General features: G+C 39.1%; 1 protein-coding gene across 1 annotated transcript in view; it reads left to right on the forward strand.

Annotated features, from left to right (window-relative positions):
• Positions 1–19,023, forward strand: part of nrxn2b (neurexin 2b) — a 740,090-nt gene that overhangs the window by 366,723 nt on the left and 354,344 nt on the right. Inside the window, exon 5 of the mRNA XM_041780093.1 lies at positions 15,630–15,647. Coding sequence (XP_041636027.1) covers positions 15,630–15,647 — 18 coding nt within the window. The remainder of the gene's footprint in view (positions 1–15,629; positions 15,648–19,023) is intronic.

The following is a 19,023-nucleotide window of genomic DNA, read 5'->3' on the forward strand; positions in this document are numbered from 1 at the left end:
GTAAAGTTGGTAGAAACAAGCAAAGAACCAGGACTCAGTTTATATTGTTTACCATCACAAAAATCATTCTGTTATCACTTTTATTTGCCTTCCTCAGTGGTTCAGCAAATTCACTAGAAACAGCTGAGAAATACCTGCATTTGGCTCTGGAAATACCTTCCTCTTTCTCCTTAAAACAGTTTAAAATTAAGGCAACTCCTGTGATATTCCACATTTCATAGTAGATTCTGTATTCACTTACGCTATTCTGTCCACGATTTTAATAACATAGAAACTATAGGGTCCTACAAACTAAGAAAAGAAGAGGGAGTCAATTGCAGGAAGAGAAAAAGTGGAGCTATAAAATCTGGGAAAACAAAACAAACAGACAAAAAAAAAATAATAATTGCAATAGATGCATACAAATTGCAGTTTAATTTTTAACAAGAATTAAGGTTTTGAAAGTATTTCTTTACTCTTTATTATGCGTCCAGTGTCTTTCAAGAGTAGATGATTATAGTAAGGTTCTCTGCTGTTTTCTGGCAGCTGTTAGCAACAAAAGCAGTAGAAAGTGGTCCAACTGAAGCCCTGAGAAACTTGCTTCCTCCGCTTTCTCTCTTAACTTCAGAAAACACTCTTGTTTACTCATTATTGCTGAGAGCACAAGCGGTTATTTGCTACTTTGAATATATATATATATATATATATATATTTATATATATATATATGTATATATATATATATATGCGCTATTTGTTAGCCAGCTAATGGCAGTTTCAGTTATGTGTTAGCATAGAGCTAATCCACAGTTTATGTAGACTGTAAATGTTTTTACATGTTCGAAATTAACTTAACTAATTAATTCACTAACTAATAAAACGCTTATAACCAAAGGGATGAGAGTCAAATCAGTAAATCAGGATGATCTTATGTCCTTTCATCCCTGTAGTTACACTATAAAGACCAGGAAGCATGCCTACAGCTCTGCAGAGCTCCACCAGTGCCAGACTTCAGGGGAGTTCATCCAAAGCCAAGTTTTGCATTTTCTGCTTTTTGCTTCTTTGGACAGCAATGCACAGAGACAACAGTGAAACATGATGGATATGTTTTTAAGTTGCAACCTTTGCACATTTTTGGTGAGGATACACAGCCCTACTCAGTTCATGACAACAGAAATGCAAAATATTGATAAATATGATTGCCTTTTCAGTCGGATTGCAAGTGAACGGGCATAAGTATGGTAATTTTGATAAAATCCCTCTCATTATTTGTTTGATGTGTACCTTTTTTAAACCAGTGATGGTGTGAATATGACATGAAAGTAGCTGAAGCCACCATTTCCTTAGATCTATTTCAGTTCAGATTTTTTGCATCAGGCTCATTATGATTCAGAACATAATATGTGTCATCTTCATCTTTGTGTCTCTTTCTGTGCTGTCAGATGAATGCTGCTAACGCTGAAAATGCCACTTTCTTGTGCTTGTTCTCAGTTAATTATACAAGCAGTTCATCATTTCTTTGATTGGTGGGTCTTCTTGTTAGCCACGCTTTTGTTGTTTACTCCTGTTCTCTGGCACTTTGTTGTTTAATTGGATAACTATTTTGAGTGGGGAAAACTGTACACGATACTGACCCTACGTATACATCAAAAACAATTACAATTTAAACTAGAATAATAACACCAACATCTTTAAAGTTGTCCTTTAAGCTCAGCAGCAAACAGATGATGGTGAAAATGGTCCCTGATATTTAATCGTAGAGTCTTAATTTCTCATCACAATAAGTATTGAATTGACAAGCTTCTTTTCTTTTCGTCCTTTTTAAAATGTAAAAGCATTGTGGAAGGGCCCCTTGGAATAGCCGCACTAAGACCAGCCCAAAATGTTTGTCTGAAGCTAATCTGGCCAGGCCCAGGAGGTAAATGTTGACCATAGGGCTAGTGTTAACACCACAGATCCAACCTGCATGCATTGATATTATTATATAGCCTCCCAGGGAGGCCCATTTACTGGGTCTTTAAAGGGCCTTGCCATTCTGAGGGTGGGCCTGCAGAGGACTAGGACCCAGAATTTATTCCAGGTTAATGGGAACATCTTCTAGGATACCATGAATATTTAGGAAATGGGAAGAAGATTTGGACAGAACTTTTGAAAACATTTTTACATGTTTGGAAACCCAGACCCCCACTTGGTTATATCTTTTGAGAGATGCAGCATCCCAGATTTCTACCATAATGACCTCAGTGTATCAAGGGACAACATCGCGCAGCATGACATCCCTCTAGGGCCATTAGGATACTCGGGTAGGAAACAATGAAATGAAGCTAGATTTGTACCCATCCTTCTCACTGAGGAAATCCTTCCTCATGCCCACACCAATATTTACTGCACTTTGTTACAATTAAGGGAATTTAGCTCAAACTCTCAGGATGCATGCAATAATTTATGACCTTTCCCCAGGCTGCAGAGGTCTTTGGAATATTGCCTGCATATGAGGGCAGCTGTTGGGAATTCTCATCTGCCTTGGGGATTGTCTGGCCCTGTGGTACCTCAGAGGAGCCATGCTGTCTTTATGAGTCTCTGCTCTTTAATCACATCCTTGACCTGGGGTTATGCTTGAACAATAGCTGCAATCTCAGGTGAAGATATTGGTCATGGTTCTTTGGCCAGTGATGGTAAAAATCTCCCTACCTCGAGGAAGCGAACCATGAGTTTCGTGCCTACAACTGTGCTTTGGTTTGGATCCTGCTTAACCTTGGCAAACTGCCTACATCTTTAGCTTACTGTGGTTCAAGTAGTCCCTCTTAGCCTTTTCTAGAGCTGTTTTGCAAATCCTAGGACTTAATTTGAGGATTCACAGACTGAGCTTTTTTAGTGGTGTAGGACAATGTAAGATCATTGTTATCACCAGTTCATCACTGTCTTTAGTCAGTAGGTGTATCCCTGGCTGACTGGGCTGCAGTTTACCATGTTAACGCCATTGGCTGGGAGACTCTTATTCAACAGTACACTGTTGGGTGCTGTGGGTGTTTGGACTTATCAACCTAGCCTCAGTAATTGATATCCAGAAGTCTAAAGACAGGAAGTTGATTGTTTCGGCAACATGGCATCCTTTTCCTATGTAAGGAAAAAGAACCCTTCACTTGGGTAGGATAATTTTTGGTAACTATCAGTTCTTAATGACAGGCTTTGTGTATTGGCCCTTAAAATGGTATGACTTTGAGTTGGTTTGAAGGCTATTTTAAGGCAGTCTTTCACTGAGGTAAATCCACTTTTTGGAGGACAGAGAACATTTGAGATTATTTTCACGTCTGCACCATGGTAGTATCAGAGCAAAAACACTTTATCATATAAGTAGTATCAGAAAATTGTAGATGTCATTGTGAGCTGTGGACTCCCAGTGCACGCGGGGATATCTATACTCTTAAAATAAACTTGACAAAAGTAGAGAGATTAAGGTAAAAGCGGTGGTGAGAGATTGATGAAGAGAAGCAGCACAGCAGAGATAAAGAAGCAGAACATGAAGCAACATTCAGGAATTTATCTGCATTTATCTTTTCACTTATCCTAGAAGTGTATTCCCTGTCTTTGAGTCAGGGCAGCACATGTTTTGAGTCATCCCCATTTTTTTGTTGTTATGCACGGCATTTTAGTCACATTTTCCCACACACCAGTAGGTACGTTTTAACGAATTACACCACTGCAGAGCTTCATTAAACTCTCTGCATCAACAGGAATTCCCTCCTTTGTGAGAGTCGAATGTTCTTTTGAAGTTTTCACTGCTGTGTTCACTTTGACACTCAGAGGCTGTCATCCCAGGTTTGTGGTCCATAATCTGAGTCACAAACCACGAGACAACCTTAGTAACTGTCCTTATGTGACACTGTATACACATCCCAGCCAAAAGTGGTGCAAATGAAACCATTTGAGCTGTGCCACTTCATTGTTTTTGCCAAACTTAAAAATAAATACTGATATGTAAATGTAGTTCAAAGATAAAACTTAAAATGCACAATTTAAAGTTTTAGAATGAACACATTAACACATGTCAGTCCTTAAAACAGACTCTAAAGTGCAAGAAACCATGATGATTAAAGAAAATACTTAAGCTGACTGAGGTTTGTTGGTTGAACCTAAACACCACCTACTCATTTGTTTGGCTGGCATGACAGGTACATCTTAAAAGGAGTCATATTATAGTCTGGTAGTTATCAACCACCAGTCTGTGCCAAATCTTAGTCTGAGACCAAAAACTCAATGGCTTGCCGACAAATTGGCTTTAGATGTGAGGGGGGTCTCAGATGTCAGTCTTTTTAGAATTTTTTAAGAGTTTAAGTAAAGTCCTCTGGTGTAAGGCTGGCATTACTTGTGCAACCACAACCATTCTTAGACATCGTTGGCAAGTTCATTCACCCAAGCTCAACCCAGTAATGCAGAACCCTCCACCCACTGTAACACTGCAGTCCCACCAGACATTTCCAGGAAGAATAGAGTCCAGGAACGCTGTTCAGCACATCAACCTCTGCAGCTAGCTTCTTGTTTGGAATTGAGGGCTGTGTTTATTAAAATGACACTTACAAATAACAGTAAACCAAGGTTTTTGTTTCCATGGATGGATTTGCAGCATAAACCAAGATGGGAAGGGTACTATTACTTTACTGACAGCCCCCTGGTTGTGGAATTAATATACTTTACTTTAATACATACATAATATACATCAGCCTACTCATCATGAAACATCTTCATCCTTAATATGCCACATTTATATCAAATACTATAAGATCAGGACACACATTTTTGTTAAGCACGATGTGAACATGTGGTGTTGTTTGTATTGTAATTGCCATTGATGGGCTAACTGATTTAGCGATGGATTACAGGATTTTTTAATCTTGCAAGGCTTAACCTTGAGAAGCTCCAATCCACACCCTTTGTGCCAAACCAAATACAGTTTTGACCCATTAGTATCATTTGAGAATAACTAGTTGGTAGCTACAGGAAGGGTTAAGTTGTACTGTGAACCGTTATCAATGGCTGCCTCCAGAGTTGCATGAAGCTCAGATGTAGCTATAGAGGCAGTACAGTGGCAGTTTTATCAGAAGTGGACCACATGTTTTATTAAAACAAGAGAAAGGAGCCCCAGCGAAAGCTTCTTCCAACCTTTTCAGCATGAGTTTGCAATAGTTATGGATGGATTTGAGTACTATAAGAAGGTTGGCTATCACCACATCCCATTAGCTGGGATGTAGCTGTAGAAAAGCAGCAGTTTAGTCAGACCTTGAACACATTTCTTTGATTAAACAATAGCAAAGAGCCACACCAAACTGTCTCTTATACCTCTCTTTTGCCACCGACAAGCTCCATGATCCAAACACAACGGCAGCACTAGGCTTTTAACACTGTAGCTGCACATGCCCACCACTTCGTTTTGTCTTGTCACTCTGATTGGCCTGTCATGAATGTGACAGAAGGAAGGTTCTTCCAAACCCCTGATGAGAATGTTTTTTTGTAAGTCCTGCCCTTTCCATACACTTTATCTGGGAGGTTTTTCATGCAATGAATACAAGACACAATCTATCTAGCATGTTAGATTACCCATTTTTTGCTAATGAAGGAATCTATTTCATTCATTCATATAACAACACTCAACATGTTCTGTACATGTCTGTATTTAAACCATCAACTTTTATGTACATGTAATTGATTTCCACAAAGCCTCACGGCAAATTGATTTTAGTAATTGAGGGGCACAGATGGCTCAGTGGTTAGATCACACCCCATGTACCTTGGCAGCCCTACTTCCTGCCTGTCTCTTCTCCACTCTATCCACTGTCCTCTCCAAACAAAGGCACAAGAAAAACAAAAATGAATCTTGAAAAAGAATAGTGAGTGAGTTACTGCATTTGCCTTAGTACTTATATGTACACTTTGAACTTTGTAAACCTCAGAAACTGAAGTCTTTAATTAACCAATGAGATGCTTTGTTTATTGTTATGCTCTAATGTAGTTCAGCTATGTGTCTGATTGCAGGTAATATATCAGTCAGTAAAACCGCTGAGAAAACAGCAAAACTGTTCTTCACTTTTGATTCAGCATGATTACTTTGACGTCATAAAAAACATTTTTACACTTTAAACACTTCAACAAAGTGGGTGTTATGTGAATGACTGTGAGACTGAACAAATGCAGTTAGAACAAATAAATAACACTCAGCTTTTCTTTGCCAACGTCTGAACTCTTTAATCTGATATATTTTCATGCAATTTTCTTAGGAATGCAGTTTTAATCTGTGTCAACATTTTAATTCTGTAATTGATTTAAAAAGCAAACAGATGTTGTGCAGTCAATCCTCTTTGGTGCCGGTTTAATACAGAGCATTTCATCTTGTTTTTTTTCTTATTATTTGGAATCACAACTATTTGCCTAGAAAGTGCTTCTAAAGAACGCCCTGAGGCTTGTTCATGCTCCATTTTAGATTTTTATTCAACATTGGCAGAATTTAATTTCACAGCCTTTTTTTTTTCACTCATTCTTTTTATGATCACTTTTCACAAATGCAAAATTATGTGTTGTTCATTAAAACCCTACTGAATAGAGTAAACTTTGCTTGGGTGGTCCTGATCTGATCTGTGGTGAACCTCCAGTGTGTGATTACAGGGTGTTTAATTTCTTTCACATCTCCAGAGAGCACAGAGTCGCTTGAAGTCTACTGTTACTGTCCATTTAGCTTATTAGGTAAAATCCACAAGTAATAAGATCCTGATCAAGGCGCGGCGCCAACACTGCTCCCTTTGTTTACTTACTGAAGTGGAAGGTGAACACAAAATCAACCCAGCCGTTTTTCTGTCACCTCTGCATAAGAGGATGAGTACAGATTTTACCCAGCATCTGTAGGATGGGCGTCTTTCTATAGAATCAATGCATTGTTTTATATATCACTGGCAAACAGCTGTCAGCATTTTAGTTTTGTATTAACATCACAGCAGACAGACCAGGAGGAGTCAGAGCTGTTTGTTTTTACTAGACGCAGACAGGGTGGGAAGATGAAATATTAATATTGAAAGAGTTCAAATAGGAGTCATGCTGAGTTTGAGTTTTTGGCTGAATTCATTGAGTCTTAATATGTTGTTCTTGATGTTGCCTCACATCTCTGTAATATGGCTCCTCAGAAGCATCGCCTCAGAGCATTTCTGATATTGGTGTGAGTTTGCTGTGAAGCAAAGAGAGTGTAAAGTGAAAGTGGCTTCTTCATTAATTTTTGACTTTGAAAGATTTTTCACTTTGTTTACATCCAGAAGTGTTCAATTTTTAAACTCAGTTTTTCGTAAATATTTAGGTTAAGTTTTAATTTACCAGGATCACAAGGCGGCCATTTTTCTCTGCTGAGATGCCTAAACGCTTTATTCAGAAGCATAATTACATAGCACTTAAAGGTTGAAAGTCTTACTAAATTTGAAATACCAGTTTTCTTTATTCATAAAATATAAAATAAAATGAGATCAAAATTTTCTCAGTCCTTGTTAAAAACCATGATTTCAGTGGACAGCACATTGTTAGTACTGCTAACTCTACAGTTTCAAAGTGTCACCTGGATGGCTTGAACATAAATTAGTTACCACTGTTGAAAAATGTTCACAGATCAAGCAGCAATGAAATCATAATTCCTTTAAATGTAATATGAGCGGCATCATGAAACACTTCAGTCCAATATGCTCCTCTGTGAGCAGCGTTTTAGCTCCCCTCAGATGTCTCATCAGAGGAAATGTGTTCCTGTGAACATGGTGAATCGTCCAGATGAGTACAGATGTTAATTATCAGTAACCCCGTCTCGGTGGTAATGTCTCAACTTTTCACAGAGAAGTCCAGCTAATAATAAACCAAAAAGGAAAAGAGGATTTCTTTGTGATCAATATCTCATAACTTAAAAATGCCAGGGCACACCACTCTGCAAAAATAGAGGAGTCTTTGATAAATAGGCTTATCACCTCTGCATTTTAATTACTGTGGGTCCTCCCTGAAGACACACTGTCCGGTGTACTTTGGCATTTTTTGATCATGACTTATTGATCAAAAAATAAAATGCAAGTCTAATTTCACACTGTTTTTTTGTTTGCCTGTAATCACATCTATTATCTTGGTTTTCCTACCCAAATGTTAAACGTTTTTTTGTTTTTTTCCTTAAAGGTGTCCTAGCATGACCGCCCTTTATGTGTCCTTGTATTGTTCCTCTTCATGTGTCTTTGTGTCTCACTGGCCTGTGTCTCACTCATTCATGTGTGTCATGTTTCCTCCACTCCTCTTCTCCTTCTCTCTCTTATGGGTGAGAAAGGTTGACAGCTGAGGACAGCAGAGGGAGATCTGCAGACAGTGTGGTTAGAGATGGAAAGTAAATCGACAGCAGACAAGGGTCACTGCCTCTGGTCTCTGAGCCTGAAATGTTGAAAAGAAGAGGGGTTTGCGGGCTCAGGATGGGGGTTGGGGGCGGTTTTCCAGCTGCTTTTCCACTGATGACTCTATGGTCAAAACAGTTACATGCATTGTTGAGTGTAAAAAGGGGTATCATATAGAGCAAAGAGTGCGTAAAAACCCAGCTAGCACAGAACTTGCTTGCTTTGCCTCGACTTCAGTATGTTCTCGTCATGAAATACTGAGCTCCAAACAGTTGCAGGTGTCCATCTGGGGTTATTTACTATACTACAGGGGTCACCAGACTTTATAGCTCTACCCCTGGCCCCTATCAGCACTCCAGTATGATTTATCATCTATAAAACATGGTCAACTCAGCTCATTGTCCCACCCTGGAAAGATAGCCTTGCTGTTATAACTTTTTATTTGTACACAGCTGCGTTGACATATTACACCAGAGCATGTATGTCGCTCTGTACATCTTTATTTCTGTTCAGGTGTGGCCTGGGAGAAGTATGAGAGTATGATAGATTGGTTATATTTGACCAGCTATCTCTTCATTCATTCCCACACACAACCAATTTCTTCCCACTTGTCCCCCGTCATTGGCTGTACCCCCGTGTGTCTACAGCATGTTTGTTGATGTCCTAGCAGCAAGGCAGGAGGGACCCGGAGATATCCTTGTCAGAATCCAGGATATTAACAAACAAGGCCTCCGAGACCAGGGCCTATTGATTGTGTTCATTCCTTTGGCACCTTTTCTGCCGCCGCCTCCATCCACCAGTGTGGGTTTCTAAGCTCTGTGTGAGTTTTATGTCTGTACTGTGGATCAAGAACAAAACCAAGAGGAAAGACTCCTGGGCTTCCTCTGCTCAGGCTGGGATTTCCACTCTGCTACCTGTGACTAAAGAGGCTTCTTTAGCCAACAGGGATGATACCTGCCGCTTAATTTCCCAGACAAGAAAATTCAAATTCAGCCATTTTTCATGCAAGGCAAAACCCAGAAAACAGTCAAAACTGTGCACATGGGATGTGAGATTGGCAGGTTAATGATGTCAAATTGGTTTGTCGATTGTTGCTATGTTAGCAGTGGCAGCACAGTCAGCCTTGCAGACTTGCTGTGCTAAATTTGGTGGGACATTGTTCTAGTTTGATCAGACACAGTTTGCTTGCATTTTTTTTCTCAGTCTTTTTGATCAAAATATTGCCAAACCATGCTGCTATCTTCTGTTCACGGTGCTTGTTCACATCCAGGTAGCAAAGCCAAAAGAGAAGGCTCAGTGACTGGAGCTGGAGACAGTTTATGGCTACAGCCTCAACGAGGTCTGGCCGGCTGCTTTGCAGTGTGAGCACAGTATTGAATCAGCATTGAATGCATACCTCGTGGTCAGGGGTGGAAAGTAACTACTACAAAAAATAATGTTATTGAGGACTTTTTGTGTACACTGTCAAATCAGTACTTTTACTTCTACTTAAGAAAGTTTTAACAATAGTATCTACTTTGAGTACAATACCCCTGAACTTATCCCACCTCTGCTGACTACACAGTAGCACATAGAGAGAATGATTTAACATCCCAATCCTAAAACAGCAGTCGGCTGCTGTTTTTTTTTTTTTTTTTTTTGTCAGTCTTCTGGTCGATTGTTGTTGCTTTTGATGTTAGACATATTTGCACCATGAGTAAAGTTATTCACAGAGTTAGGTGTCTCTAAAAGATGCATCGAGCACACTCTTCAACAATATTCATTACTTTGCTATGAGGATGACTTTCTGCTTTATTCTTGCCAGAGGAGAGCCACCTTGCAACCGATTTTAAGAGTTACTGTAGCTCTGTCCTGTTGTAAGATATTTCTTTTAAAAGTTTAGTTTAACTTTATGTAGCATTGACTAATATAGACAATTTTAAAGTGTTAAATTCAACTCCATATGAGTTACATTACACAATCAATTTTGCTATGAATTTTAAGTTTTTATACAGCGTTAAAGGGGACATATTTTATTCTTTTAAAACAAATTTATATTGGTCTCAGAGGTCCCCAAAACACGCCTGTGAAGTCTGTTGCTGAAAAAACACTCCAGTATAGGATTTTTGTATGTCTAATAACCCTTCTGTTTCAGCCCTTCTCAGACCAAGTTGCTTCTGTGTCTGTGGCTTTAAATGTTAATGAGCTGTCTGACTCCACCCCTGACCACACCCCTCTCAGGAAATGGATGTGGCTATTCTGATCCTCCTCTATGCTGGCAGCTAAGATGAAGATCAAGAGAGGAGGGAGGAACTTTCTTCCAGGTGGGGAGGTCAAACTGAACCTGGTGGCGGGGCTAACTCCCCACATGACATCATGGGGGGAAAATCTGAAAACGGCTTGTTTCAGCACACATTCTCTGAAAGGTGGAGAAAAAGAGGAGGGAGGGAATGGATTTTTTGGATTCTTGGTGGGATTGTGGACAGGCCAGGGGCGCACATTTTTGATCTTGTTGTACCTGCCAGTAAGGACAGATCATATTTCATCAATCAATCAGTCTTTGTTTGTATTGCACATTCACTGTACAACCCTTTAGTATCTACTCAGTACTTAGAGCAAACTTTAAATTAAATACTGTGTTACTGAAGTTTAACAAGAGTAGCTGTACTTTTACTTGAGTACAATAGTCGCGTCTTCTTCCATCTCTGCTTGTGGCTTTCATATTTCTGACTAATTCTAATACCAGCGAGGGCGGTGTCATTTAGGGTGCCTAAGTTTGCTCAGTTTGTGTTTGTGCTGGTGTTGAAGCTGTGATTTGAACTGTGGTGCAGACTCAACAATTTGACTAGGACTGCTTAAAGCCTTGGGTCCTGGTCTGCTGTTATTCACACTGCGGTGTGGTTTGTCTGTCATGAGAACATGACAAACCTCTATCTGACCAATGCATTGCACTTTTTTGGATTAAACCAGCTACCGGAGAGAGACAGATGTCTTAGAAACCACAGGTAGATCCGAAGGATTCTGAGAAACAGTGGCACAAGTGTCCTTTTCCTTTCATCAGGCTGCTTCTTTATGAAAACTATTAAACAGGTAATTAACATCCAGCTTTTTGGTACGCAGAGACTTGGGGCATCATTCCCAGGTAGGCAATGAATGGTTAATTTAATTAAGCACAATCAAAAATCAGTCAGTAAACACACAATCTCTGCTGTCTCTTCCCCCTGACTGTAACACATGTGCACACTGTGCTGGAGAGCCTGCAAATGACTCTCCTTTGTACAAACAGACTGGTGTTTTTTAGGACATTTTTTGCCAGATGTCATTTTTTGCTGTTCTTTAGTAAGTGCAGCTATTTACAATCAATGTTATTTGGTGTTGTTATCACATTGATTTTGATTGTTTTGATATTGACACATAAACATGAAAGTATGCTCTTCACAAGATTCTGTTTATTTAACATTTATTTGTGACTCAGAGTTATGGATTTCTCGCACATTCATCTCAGGTCAAAGAAATAAAGTTGTATATCTCTTAACTATGTATACGTATTCACAAATTCCAAAACATTGCCAGTTAGATGGCATCATATAGGCTAAACATTTTGGTGCATTTTTTGAAGTCCCCATGCAAAGGAATTGGGTCCATGATTTTTTAGCCAAATAGTTGGCAGCATTGTCCAATATTGCCTCTGTATGCAAACACCATCCACCTGCCAAACTGTGGCATGAACAGATATCAGTTACCAACATTTATCTCTTGTGTCCAACCAATTTTTTGCTGGCACCTGGTTTATCTAGCTTCTGAATTAAATGAGATTTTTTTTTTTACAGGACAGTAAAACTGACCTTTTGTTAGACACAATAATCTGGTTTCATGGTCAAATGTGAGAGAAATATTGGCACACATGGAGGGTTATATCAAAACATGTAAAATGTAACTTTATTTCAGATTTTATGTTATAAAGGAACTCAAACCAGAAGCCAACTGTATGACTATTAAATGTTTGTTGTGAATTTAAGGGGCTTTCAACACTTTATCTGTATAGGCTCAACTTCTCAGCCATAAAAGCAGAAGACAGTTAATATGTAGAGTAAAACAGAAGCAGTTTTCATCCTTTACATTAAATCATTAGAGGAATTAACACTATTTACATCTAATTTTGCACTAAACATGATGTAGTTGTGTAAGTAAACAGCACTGCACTGAGTTTTTCCATTATAAATTTCAGGTCAAATGTATCTCAGATGAGGCGCAGGTGGCCTAGTGGTTTAAGGCGTGCCCCGTGTATGTGGACAACCCGGGTTCGAATCTGGCCCAAGGCCCTTTACCACATGTCTCTCCCCTGCTCTTGTCCCTGTTTCAAACTCTATCCACTGTCCTCTATCAAAAATTAAAGGGACAAAAATGCCCAAAATAAATCTTAAAAAAAAAAAAATATATATATATATATATATATATGTATGTATATGACAAAAATGTGATTTTGTTTCTGGTATTCACACCCCCTCAATGTGAAAAAAAAACAACTTCATTCAACTTCATTTCTGAGACAACCTATGGTCCCACATGTCCCAATTCTGTGTCATACAGCACATGTCTAATTAGATGCATCTAACACATCCAATTACTTTGCAAATATGTTCAACTAGTGCTAAATTTGGAGCTTTCAACAGGAAGGAAACAGGTTAAATTTAAGTGTCTGCAAAGCCCAAAAATGTGCTGATCAAACAAAATTGGGAATATTTGCACATGTCATCTTCCCTTAAAAAAAAGTATTGAACTACACAAGTTAATTGGGTGCCCCCTCCACCTTTCATTGATCTTTTAAACCTACTTTATTCTCTCTTCAGTGCTTTACACCTGCCAGCCAATGGAGCCGCTCCAACCTTTAATTAGGAACTTGACCTGACAGCTCTGATCAATATTTCTGATGAATATTATTCATGTTTATCAAAGGTTTTTTTTTTTACTTATCCATTGAACATTGGAAGGTACCAAAATGCAGAAGGAGCCAGACTTTCACCCACTTATAAGCCAGTAGTTCCAACTATTTTGACTGTCCTTTTGACTATTTTGCAACTAGTCCCCGTCCTCCTCTCACTTTATTCTTGACTGAGACCGACTTTGTATGGTGTGAACTTCTTTTCTACCAGCGTGTATTTTCCATGTCATTACTGACCTTGCTACTCTGATAGATTATCCAGATTTCCATGTTTGCCATCATACAGATTGATTCTGTAAAGCTGAAAGCTGCTTGTTCCAATGGCCCATTGAGAATAGACCATTCAGAGTCATTTGAGGAGAAAGATGCTGTACATAAGGAGGTGTGATCCTATGAACAAGGCAGCCATTGAAGAGATTAGTGTGGATACAAGTGGTTTTATCACGACTGGATAGTATTTCTGATAACATATCAGCAAAGAATTGTCAGACTGGCTTTGGCAAGACTTTTACTTACCAACTGGCTCCACTGATAGTGAACTACAAGAATAGTTTCCTTCCTGGTTGTACTACTTTGTCACATGTTTTGTTGCTTTGATTAGCCCATAATGACTGTGTCAAACAAAACCTTTGTCCAATCACCATCAGAAGTGTTTGTTTGTTTGTTTGTTTGTTTGTTTTTTGAGAAGGGAACTGTCCTTTCTAAACACTTTTTGGGTTTTTACCTAGATGTATGTAGGATATATCCCATGCCATGGATTAGTGGTGGATGATAAACTGGTATCCATACCTTCACTGGTAAAATTGAGCCACAAAATGGACTTTTTTAACACATCATCATCTGTTTAAATGCATATGCTGTGTTGTAATCCACACGAGTTTTAACTGAGGCCACTGTCAGTGATATGTGATGGACAGCAGCTCATTTTGGGTCCAGTCCTCAGCCAGGTAACTAGCCAAAAGTCACCCATTTATGCCAGTGTCATTAATGTGAAACACAGCAATGATTTATAACCTGTGTTTTCTCCTCTCCAAGTTTGATGCTTGTAATAACAACAACATGCAGCAAGTGTACTCACTTTGCAAAGCACCTTTGTCTGCCTGTCTGAGGCTTTAACACGAGCTCTGTGCTGCAAAAAATCGACTCTGTTTGTCTTGAGCCCAGCGCTGCAGTGATTCATACTAAAACTGCTTCAACAACTATTAAAAGGCATTTTTTCACTGATGACTTGCTTGTTTAAAGTCCTTAATAATTCAAAAATACAGGCTGTGGTATTAAACAAGGTCAGAGAAGCAGCTATTGCTCTGTACACTTGCTGGCACCTGAGCCAAAGCTGTTTTTCACAATGAAACACTGTAGTTATCATTTTGCCTGAGGGCTTTTATTGTGAAGGAAGTGTGGTATTGTCAGTAGCAGCTTGACCGCAGTAGCAGGCGAGAAATGAAACTTCAGGGTACCAGTTCATTTACAAAGACGTGAACGTAGAGAAACTAACAACCTGATCTATTTTAATTTTGTTATATTATTACATGTATCTTAATGTGTTGATAATACCATTACTGTAAAGTTGAATACTGTGATACAAATTTTAGGTCAGGTCACCCGCCCTAGCTCGGAGATATGGAACATTCTCTCTGGTGTTTGGATATTTCAGTCCCTCAGGAGTAAACAGAGGAGAAATCCAAGCTTCCTCTGTGACACAGCATCCTTTATCTATTTGGTGAACATTATCATTTACACATCTTTTCCACTGAATTTTTTTCTTGGTTTTCATAATTGCTTACCCCTCTTTTTCATCTTACCTTGAATTCTAATATATTTTATCATGTATTATGTTTTGTATTCCTTCAGCAAGGTTGATTTCTTAAAGGGAAAAAAAAAACCTCACTTAATTGGACATTCTGCTGTTTTTAAAGTCACAAACACAGGGTAAATAAAGGGGAGAGAATATTTTTCTCCAGTCATTTTTAATGAGTTTGAGTCCTAGGAGGAGTTATTTGCTGGGTATGAGAAGAGAAAGTGAATGCCAAGAAGTTCGCTGCAGTCCTCTTTTGACCTTTTAAGAGTTGTTTTATAAAGAAAATATGAACGCTGCTTTCTGAACATCCCTGCTTGTGCACCATCTCAATTAGCAGCTCAGTGTTGAGGCGCAGATTTGAAGAAGCACTTCTTTAGACACCCAGTGCTAATTGCAGTCTGTCTCTTCTTCTCTCCTTGTTTATTAGGTCTAATTTTGTTTTGAGTATATGTCGGCGAGCAGGTGTACTTGGATGACATTTTGCTTTGCTCTTTAAACTGATCCACCTTTTCTCTTTCTCTCTTTTCTTTCTTTCTCTACAGGTGACTCATCTCAAGTCGGTAAGTTACCATGCTTCTCTTCCGTCTGCTATGTCTGAGTTTTTATCCGCTCACCATACTGCCATGGTGACTGAGTACTTTCAGCCTGTCTCTGTTAAACAATGCAACACTAGCACACAAGAACACACCACTAATTATCCCTCGTAATTTGCCTTCTGCCGAAATTGAACAATGAGAGGTTGAAGAAATGCTAACTAGTGAATAGAACATTTTTATCTCCCATCGATGTTCCCCTTCCTCTGTTTTTCATTTGTTATGCATTGAAGCTGTTTGACATTGCCAGTTAAATTACCCCTTACTTGTTTGTGCTGTTATTGAAAAAGGGATTTGCAACTGTTTACTGTGAAAAGACAAAACTCTTGGTCTCACTTTTAGGTCTCAAACTGCATTTGTTTCTGATGTAAATGTAAATTTAAAGGTTTTGATGAATGCTGAACCCAGATTCTTGTTTTGAGGTGATGTATTAAGCCCCTTCTTGACTTTTTAACACTGTCCCTGGTGGTCTTGATGAATGTATGGGCTGTCTTTGGCCAATATATAAAATGGATCAAGTACCAGTGGAAGTTTTTATCCCTGTATATACCTGCTCTAAAAAGCCGGTCTCTCTTTAAATGAAAATAAGCAGCTGTTGCTGGCGGCATCAGGAGTAGAGTAGTGGCCTAAAGTGCAATGGTGTGATGCGTTCATGGGTGTCTGGCTGCCACCGGTTCAAAAATAATAGGGACGATTGTTTTGATGTGTGTCAGATGGTGCTGGTGTGTTTTGGGCTTTAGACTTCCCTCATTAGGACATTTGCTGCCTTCAGGTGGTACCAACCAGTCTTTAGGAGAAGTTTGGCAGCCAGTGGACATGATGTTTTCATCAAAAATAATGTCCAGCTATCCTTGTCTTTGTATTCTAGTCTATCTTTTGACCTATTTGAAAATCACTGTCTTTATAGTTTTTTATTCTGCTATGCTACTTTAGGTTATTAACTGTGTCAGTTGGAGCAAAACCGTACCAGACAGAGTATGTGGAATATTCTTGTAGTTCTTGCACTTACAATGGCAGATCTTTGCAAAGATTTGAGAAGCTATTGTTGGAGCAAACCAGGAGAAGGGAAGGTTTTATTTTCATAACCTTCATTTTGACGTCACAAGGAGAGTAGATCCAGCACAGACTGTCAGATTCGATGTTTTCAAACAAAGGCAGACCACAAGTAAAGACTGGGTTGGTGTCTTGTATATGCTGTGAAGCAGCTGTTGCTCCAGATGCCTAAATGTGTGCAAAAAAATTGGGTTTTTCATCATAAATCCCCTTTAAAAAAGCATTGCACCACATTGCTTGACTACACTGACACTTTCTCAGCACTCAGATCTTAATGAGTAGATTTGCTGTCAGATTCCTGAAGTTTGTAAAAGTGACTCATGACTCAGAACAAGAGGTATGGATTCCAGTAAACGACTTCTGCTGCCATGCTGTTTTACAGCTCCCTCTTATTATTTGTTCCTTATCCTCAAGTGGATTTTACACCCATCAGACTTCACTTACAGTGCTTGAGTGCCTCCCACTTTTGAATCAGGCTTTTGGAAGCAATTCGTGCATACAATTTACACCCCTACTACTATTAATTGCTCACTTTCTTTTTGATAGCTCCTCAAAACCTTGCACTAAATCTTCAAATGGCCTTCTGGTTCATGTAACTTATGAGAGAGTTAGAGCCATTGCATCCTCTCTGTGTTTTCAGGGCCTCACATGCTGTGGACCATTAAGTCATTTATAAAAACGCAGCACGGAGGCTTTATCTGTAAATATGCTGACATGTCACAGTACGCTAGCTTTCCATCAGCATATCATTTGGAATCAGCGGGTGTGGAAGACATGAGTGAGGAATAGGACTGGAGTGGTGATGGAGGGAGGGAGAGCGGAGATGGACAGACTAATGGGACGTAGCAAGACCTCACATAAACAGTAAGAAAAGAAGATGAGTGGAGTTAAAACGTAGCGCTTTACAGCTGCAGACTCCTGCTTTAGTGATGTGTCAGTATTATCGTTTGCCTCCTAATAATTAGCTTTGTCTCGCTGCAGTACCTACTGTGCATTTGGAATTGCCAACAGTAATCTACAGCACAGCAGAATGTGTGGAATTTAATGAGAAAAAACATGCAGTCGCTCTCAGACAGCCATGATAAAAATGTTTTGAAGCAATCCCATGGTGGAAATGTTCTCCTCTGAGCCGCGATAATTCAAGCATGTCTCCGGATCCTCGCATGTAAATAGTTTGGTGTCCATGAGTGTGTGGGTTTGACAAGCTTTGTCCACTGAGTGTTTGTCCCAGCAATCTGATGTCCTCTGAATGTTAATGTGGCATTTCATCTTTCTGCAGCAGCTTTGAATGTGGAGGTTTGGTGAGAGACACATTCACCTGCAGGTGCAGAGGACGCTAAAGAGAGATACTATAACACCACACCCATTTCCTACCGCCCCAGTAGGAATCAAGATCCACAGAGACAGAAGAATTAAAAAAAAGTAATTAAAATTTGATCTGAGAGGCCGGTGCAAATTGAGTTTCATCTTCATTAGGACCACCGGGCAAAGAGGAGGCAGATAATTCAGTTTTGCATTTGAGATTTTCTGTGTCAGTCTACGATTTAACATGGCTTTTGCACATATGCACATCTCTAGTTCTCACAAAGACAAGCTTGTAATCAGACTTTTATTCTGACAAGCTCTTTTTCTGTCCTGCATACATTAAAGCATCAAAACTGAAGAGCTTTAATTAATTAAAATGTCTTCATTGTATTAGGTTTCAAGGTCCACAGACGACAGGCGTTTTAATTGTTCAAAAAGAGAGCGCCTTGAAGTTTCCTTATGATTCCTTTCTCTTCATGCTTCGCTTTTCAAAAAACTAGCTCCTTTTAAATCCAGTCACTGCCCTTTTCTTCTCACATTTGTTCCGTATGCAATCACTAGATAATCTTTTTAAGACTTTGCAAAGTCATGTGATGCAGTGTAGCAGCAAATCTTCAACTTTGAAGCCAGTTTGTAGCAGTTTTCACACATGCAAATGGAGTTCATCATGCAGGCCAAAAATTAGCTTTCCCCTTTACATTTCAAGTGATTTTTTTGTCTTATTTTTGTTTTATTTACTGTAAAAGGATTCTCAAGTTCCAAATATAAATTTCACTTTTATGTAAGATGCCTCAGCATCCTCCCATTGTAGATAAAATCAAATTATTTTCAACAACAGCTGCTGTCATTGAGCTCATTTAAAGCTTAAGTCTGTGCAGCTGGACTGGCTCTATTGATATCACACTGCTTCCACTCACAAAAGCACACATTTAACTAACATATAACTCTGTTAATTTCCTTTAGTCTGGTTCACTTCACTGGTAAA

The sequence above is a fragment of the Cheilinus undulatus genome, linkage group 22 (genome assembly GCF_018320785.1).
Source record: "Cheilinus undulatus linkage group 22, ASM1832078v1, whole genome shotgun sequence".
Taxonomy (NCBI): Eukaryota; Metazoa; Chordata; class Actinopteri; order Labriformes; family Labridae; genus Cheilinus; species Cheilinus undulatus.